This window comes from Syngnathus typhle, unplaced genomic scaffold, assembly GCF_033458585.1.
Source record: "Syngnathus typhle isolate RoL2023-S1 ecotype Sweden unplaced genomic scaffold, RoL_Styp_1.0 HiC_scaffold_41, whole genome shotgun sequence".
Lineage (NCBI taxonomy): Eukaryota > Metazoa > Chordata > Actinopteri > Syngnathiformes > Syngnathidae > Syngnathus > Syngnathus typhle.
The window spans coordinates 378469-385977 of record NW_026871947.1 but is presented as its reverse complement, the minus strand read 5'-3'; the positions used below and the strand labels follow the sequence as shown (position 1 = coordinate 385977).

The window sequence follows — 7509 nt, the reverse complement described above, 5'->3', positions numbered from 1 at the left end:
GGGAGCGGCACAATTCAGAAAAAGTGCTCAGCTCGCCGAGAAAATGCGATTTAAGCAATAAAATTAAAAATGCTTATAAAACATAAACCAAACGTTGGAGGTGGTCATTTCTTAATGCGCAGTAATAAACTCGGCACTCTAAAGCACCCGAGAGCGTTTTTTTCGATGCCAACCTAACCAGAGTGACGGGAGCGGCACAATTCAGAAAAAGTGCTCAGCTCGCCGAGAAAATGCCATTTAAGCAATAAAATTAAAAATGCTTATAAAACATAAACCAAACGTTGGAGGTGGTCATTTCTTAATGCGCAGTAATAAACTCGGCACTCTAAAGCACCCGAGAGCGTTTTTTTCGATGCCAACCTAACCAGAGTGACGGGAGCGGCACAATTCAGAAAAAGCGCTCAGCTCGCCGAGAAAATGCGATTTAAGCAATCAAATTAAAAATGCTTATAAAACATAAACCAAATGTTGGAGGTGGTCATTTCTTCGTGCGCAGTGAATAACTCGGCACTCTAAAGCACCCGAGAGCGTTTTTTTCGATGCCAACCTAACCAGAGTGACGGGAGCGGCACAATTCAGAAAAAGTGCTCAGCTCGCCGAGAAAATGCGATTTAAGCAATAAAATTAAAAATGCTTATAAAACATAAACCAAACGTTGGAGGTGGTCATTTCTTCATGCGCAGTGATAAAGTCGGCACTCTAAAGCACCCGAGAGCGTTTTTTTCGATGCCAACCTAACCAGAGTGACGGGAGCGGCACAATTCAGAAAAAGCGCTCAGCTCGCCGAGAAAATGCGATTTAAGCAATAAAATTAAAAATGCTTATAAAACATAAACCAAACGTTGGAGGTGGTCATTTCTTCATGCGCAGTGATAAACTCGGCACTCTAAAGCACCCGAGAGCGTTTTTTTCGATGCCAACCTAACCAGAGTGACGGGAGCGGCACAATACAGAAAAAGTGCTCAGCTCGCCGAGAAAATGCGATTTAAGCAATAAAATTAAAAATGCTTATAAAACATAAACCAAACGTTGGAGGTGCTCATTTCTTCATGCGCAGTGAATAACTCGGCACTCTAAAGCACCCGAGAGCGTTTTTTTCGATGCCAACTGTTGTATATTTTGGGCTAACGCATGTTCCGTAGGGGGAAAACTCCGGGAGTGGGAGGGGCAGCTTCGGGGACGTTTAGTGTTGTGATGTACGGCCTGTGAACGGACGGTGTTGAAGAAATAAAGCAGTATTCATCACGTCGTTGCCCGAACCTTCCTTGCTACCTCAGAACCCGGAAAGTAGTAAGGACATAACAAAACTGGCGACGAGGACGTCTGGACTGACGCGTGTTGGCCGGATTCGTCTCGACGGGTGGAGTGGATTGGTGGACTGTGGCAACGTCGTGAGTAGTGTGGCGAAGAAAAAAAAGAAGAGTGGCCTGCTGAGGGGAGACGTCTGTAGGGCAAGCAGTGCCATACAAACAGGAACTTGTAATGGCCGGAATGATTGGCTCAATTGGTCCCTTTGACGAAAGTGTTGAACAATGGGGCTCGTATACTGAGCGTTTCGATTACTTCGCCATGGCTAATGATATAAAGGAGGAGAAGCTGGTGCCCACGTTTTTGAGTGTAATGGGGCCGAAAACGTTTACCTTGCTACGTGACCTACTGCAACCAGAAAAGCCCGGCAGTAAAACATACCGAGAAATAGTGGATGTACTGGCAAACCATCTTTCACCGAAACCCCTGGTAATCGCAGAAAGATTCCGATTTCACAGACGCAGCCAAGAAGAGGGCGAGTCGGTCACCCAGTTTGTGGCGGGCCTACGCAAGCTGGCTGAACACTGTGAGTTCCGGGATGTGTTAAATGACACTTTGAGAGACAGGCTGGTATGTGGACTTAGGAACGAGGCAGCACAGAAGAGATTACTCACAGAAAGTGACTTGACTTTGGAGAAGGCCATTAACATCAGTGTAACAATGGAAATGGCGAAAAAGGAGGCCCAGCAACTAAGTGCTACAGAAAGAGTGCACCAACTCAACAATGATAAACCGAACACGCAAGGGCCATGTTTTCGCTGTGGTAGATCTGGACATCTTGCATCAACGTGCTGGTGCAAAGAGATGGACTGTCGTAACTGTGGAAAAAGAGGGCACATAGAGCGGGCGTGCCGAAGTAAACAGGACATGGACAAAAGCTCAAGGGCTGGGAACAGAAGTGACAATATGAAATATAAACAAAAAAGGCATGTGCGCACCGTTTGCCATGATGATGGAAGAAATAGTGATTCTTCGGAGGAAGAAGTGCCTGTAAATACTATACGAGCGATGAATGTAGGTGAGAGCTCAGATGGCTACTGGGCTGAACCCAAGTTGGAGGGACATGTGGTGAAAATGCAGATAGACACAGGATCAAAGGCATCACTAGTGTCACACAAGATCTACAGGAAACTCATGAGGCACCTTCCACTACGTCCATCAGACACAGTGTTTAAGGCATATACGGGACATCGAGTGCACATGGAAGGGATGACGGATGTGACTGTTCAGTACCATGGGCGGACAAAAAGGCTTCCCCTTTATGTGACCAAGGGAAATCATCCTGCCATAATGGGGCGTACATGGCTACAGGGAATCCGGCTGGACTGGCAAGCGATAAGGAAACTGTCACACCGTTCCTCTCCGCTACAAGAAATACTCGAGAAACACGAAGAGGTTTTCCGTGATGAATTAGGCAGCATGAAAGATATAACCGTTAAGTTACATGTCAAACCTGGTAGCAAGCCTGTGTTTATGAAAGCTAGACCAGTACCATACGCCATCCGATCCAAGGTAGAAGCTGACTTGGACGCCCTGGTCAAGAATGGGGTTTTGGAGCCGGTGACCATCAGTGAGTGGGCCACACCCATCGTTCCCGTACCAAAAAAAGATGGGGGAATTCGGACCTGTGGAGATTTCAAGGTAACACTTAACCCGGTGTTAGCAGCAGAGCAATATCCACTTCCCCTAATTGATGACTTGTTTGCTGGACTGAGTGGGGGACAAAAATTCAGTAAGGTAGATCTCAGTCAGGCTTACCTACAAATGCATGTAGAAAAAGAGTCACGTGAAATGTTGACCATTAACACACACAAGGGTCTCTTCAGATACTGCAGACTGCCGTTCGGCATCACGTCAGCCCCGGCACTTTTTCAGCGAGCGATGGATCAGATCCTTAGTGGGTTGCCTGGGGTACAGTGCTACCTTGACGATATCCTGTGCACTGGATCTACCGATGACGAGCACCTGCGCAACTTGGATGCTACCCTTCAAAGGCTGAAGGACTACGGCTTAAGAGTCCGTAAGGACAAATGTGACTTCTTCAAGCCATCTGTGGAATATCTGGGGCATGTGATCGATGCAGAAGGACTGCACACTGCACCATCAAAAGTGGCCGCTGTCGTGGACGCGCCCCCACCCCAAAACATCAGCCAGCTACGATCTTTCTTAGGTCTGCTGAACTATTACGGACGCTTCATCTCCAATCTGTCATCACTGCTTCAACCCCTGCACGAACTGTTACGCCGAGACAAAACGTGGAAGTGGACAGCCAGCTGTCAGGAGGCTTTTGAAAAGGCTAAAGGAGCGCTGACTACGTCCAAGGTCCTGACGCACTTCAACCCATCACTTCCACTGCAGCTCGCCTGTGACGCCTCTCCTTACGGAGTAGGGGCGATTCTCTCTCATGTCCTGCCGGGTGGTGAGGAAAAGCCAATCGCTTTTGCATCGAGGACATTGAACAAAACAGAGTCTAACTATGCTCAACTGGAACGAGAGGCACTGAGCATTGTTTTTGGAGTTAGGAAATTCCATCAATACTTATATGGGAGGAAGTTTACGCTCCTGACGGACCATCGGCCCCTCACCACCATCCTCGGTCCGCACACTGGAATACCGTCTCTTGCTGCATGCCGACTGCAGAGGTGGGCTTTGTTGTTGTCGGCGCATGCATATGACATCAGGTATCGAAAATCAGACTTCCACTGCAATGCGGATGGCTTGTCCCGATTGCCCTTGCCTGTCACAAGGCCGGAGTCGGACACGGTGGACCTTTTCTACTTCAGGGAGGTGGAGAGAGCACCTGTCTCTGCAGTGCAGGTAAAAAGGGAAACTCGGAATGACCCGGAGTTATCTGCGGTCGTGGACATTGTCGTTAAGGGTCGATCTGCTGGCGATAATGCGAGTCTGAAGCCTTTCCTCGGGAGGAGATTGCAACTGTCTGTCCAGTCTGGGTGTCTACTCTGGGGTAGGAGGGTGGTCATACCACGGTCACTTCGCTCAAAAGTGCTGCAGCAACTGCATTCGGGACACAGCGGAATAGTCCGAATGAAAGAAATAGCGAGAAGCTATTTTTGGTGGCCGAACATGGATCAACAAATTGAAGAGTTGGCCAAAAGCTGTCCATCATGCCACCGAGTCAGGAACAATCCTCCACTAGCGCCTCTTCACCCCTGGGAATTCCCACAAGGACCATGGCACCGGGTGCACATTGATTTTGCGGGACCAGTGGAGGACAGGATGTTCCTTATTGCTGTGGATGCACACAGCAAATGGCCAGAGGTGGCTATCATGAGATCAACCACTGCAGAAAAGACTATCGAAAAGTTAGGGGAACTGTTTAGTCGGTTTGGATCTCCTGCCCAGCTAGTCTCTGACAATGGACCCCAATTTGTCTCACAAGAAATGGCAGTGTTCCTGCAAGCTAACGGTGTCCAACACATTAAGTCGGCCCCCTACCACCCCGCAACAAATGGGCTTGCTGAGAGATTTGTTCAAACCATGAAGCATGCCTTGAAAACATCACAAGGACAAGGAACACTACATCAGAGACTGCACCACTTCCTACTAACCTATCGGAACAGTCCGCATGCCACCACCAAGACATCTCCTGCTAGCCTGATGCTAAAGAGAGACCTGCGCACCACGTTTGACCTCTTGAAGCCCTCAGCAATGAAGGACATTGTCCAAGGTCAGCAGGAAAAACAGGTTAGGTGCAGAGGACAGGAGGGCAAAGGAAGAGTTTTCAAGCCAGGAGACTCTGTGTTGGCAAGGAACTACCGTGGCGAACCAAAGTGGATTCCTGCCACTGTTATTGCGCAAACGGGACCAGTATCTTATACTGTCCAAACGTCTGATGGTGTATGGAGAAGACATGTTGATCAACTCCTGCAGACTCAGTTAGGGCCAGCAGAGCTGTCCCTCAAAGATCTTCCTGATAGCTCTGCCCACGTCAAAACGCCGGTTCCCATACCCTCCCAAGTGCAGGACTCAATCACACTCGCGCCACCAGTCCCAGCTGAGGATGCGCATGAGACAGAGACTCTGACTTCTTCCTTTGCAGAAGCTCCTGCAACAAGTTCACCATTGGTCGACCGTGGAGCTGATCCTGTGCCCCCAGATAGGAGATATCCTATCAGAGAGCGGCGAGCTCCTGCGCGCTTGGACTTATAGGTTCGCGGTTGACCCGAGTTATGGGGATGTTTAGTTCTAGGTGCGTAATTCCGTGTTGTTCATGCATGTTCATTGTAAGGGGGGAGGAGATGTTGTATATTTTGGGCTAACGCATGTTCCGTAGGGGGAAAACTCCGGGAGTGGGAGGGGCAGCTTCGGGGACGTTTAGTGTTGTGATGTACGGCCTGTGAACGGACGGTGTTGAAGAAATAAAGCAGTATTCATCACGTCGTTGCCCGAACCTTCCTTGCTACCTCAGAACCCAGAAAGTAGTAAGGACATAACACCAACCTAACCAGAGTGACGGGAGCGGCACAATTCAGAAAAAGTGCTCAGCTCGCCGAGAAAATGCGATTTAAGCAATAAAATTAAAAATGCTTATAAAACATAAACCAAACGTTGGAGGTGGTCATTTCTTAATGCGCAGTAATAAACTCGGCACTCTAAAGCACCCGTGAGCGTTTTTTTCGATGCCAACCTAACCAGAGTGACGGGAGCGGCACAATTCAGAAAAAGTGCTCAGCTCGCCGAGAAAATGCGATTTAAGCAATAAAATTAAAAATGCTTATAAAACATAAACCAAACGTTGGAGGTGGTCATTTCTTCATGCGCAGTGATAAAGTCGGCACTCTAAAGCACCCGAGAGCGTTTTTTTCGATGCCAACCAGAGTGACGGGAGCGGCACAATTCAGAAAAAGTGCTCAGCTCGCCGAGAAAATGCGATTTAAGCAATAAAATTAAAAATGCTTATTAAACATAAACCAAACGTTGGAGGTGGTCATTTCTTCATGCGCAGTGATAAACTCGGCACTCTAAAGCACCCGAGAGCGTTTTTTTCGATGCCAACCTAACCAGAGTGACGGGAGCGGCACAATTCAGAAAAAGTGCTCAGCTCGCCGAGAAAATGCGATTTAAGCAATAAAACTAAAAATGCTTATAAAACATAAACCAAACGTTGGAGGTTGTCATTTCTTCATGCGCAGTGAATAACTCGGCACTCTAAAGCACCCGAGAGCGTTTTTTTCGATGCCAACCTAACCAGAGTGACGGGAGCGGCACAATTCAGAAAAAGCGCTCAGCTCGCCGAGAAAATGCGATTTCCATCCATCCATCCATTTTCTGTACCGCTTAGTCCCCACTGGGGTCGCGGGCGTGCTGGAGCCTATCCCAGCCGTCATCGGGCAGTAGGCGGGGGACACCCTGAACCGGTTGCCAGCCAATCGCAGGGCACACAGAGACAAACAACCATTTGCACTCGCACTCACACCTAGGGACAATTTGGAGTGCTCAATCGGCCTACCAAGCATGTTTTTGGGATGTGGGAGGAAACCGGAGTGCCCGGAGAAAACCCACGCGGGCCCGGGGAGAACATGCAAACTCCACACAGGGAGGGCCGGAGGTGGAATCGAACCCGCACCCTCCTAACTGTGAGGCGGACGTGCTACCCAAGCGCGCCACCGAGCCGAAAATGCGATTTAAGCAATAAATTTAAAAATGCTTATAAAACATAAACCAAACGTTGGAGGTGGTCATTTCTTCATGCGCAGTGATAAACTCGGCACTCTAAAGCACCCGAGAGCGTTTTTTTCGATGCCAACCTAACCAGAGTGACGGGAGCGACACAATTCAGAAAAGTGCTCAGCTCGCCGAGGAAATGCGATTTAAGCAATAAAATTAAAAATGCTTATAAAACATAAACCAAACGTTGGAAGTGGTAATTTCTTCATGCGCAGTGATAAACTCGGCACTCTAAAGCACCCGAGAGCGTTTTTTTCGATGCCAACCTAACCAGAGTTACGGGAGCGGCACAATTCAGAAAAAGCGCTCAGCTCGCCGAGAAAATGCGATTTAAGCAATAAAATTAAAAATGCTTATAAAACATAAACCAAACGTTGGAGGTGGTCATTTCTTCATGCGCAGTGATAAACTCGGCACTCTAAAGCACCCGAGAGCGTTTTTTTCGATGCCAACCTAACCAGAGTGACGGGAGCGGCACAATTCAGAAAAAGCGCTCAGCTCGCCGAGAAAATG

The 7509-nt window shown here is 48.4% G+C and overlaps 1 protein-coding gene across 1 annotated transcript; it reads left to right on the top strand.

Annotated features, from left to right (window-relative positions):
- The first annotated feature begins 1110 nt into the window (after positions 1–1110).
- On the top strand, positions 1111–5705 carry LOC133147294 (uncharacterized protein K02A2.6-like). Its single transcript, XM_061271287.1, has one exon. The coding sequence runs from the start codon at positions 1483–1485 to the stop codon at positions 5476–5478; it is 3996 nt and encodes a 1331-aa protein (XP_061127271.1). The 5' UTR covers positions 1111–1482; the 3' UTR covers positions 5479–5705.
- Positions 5706–7509: the final 1804 nt, after the last annotated feature.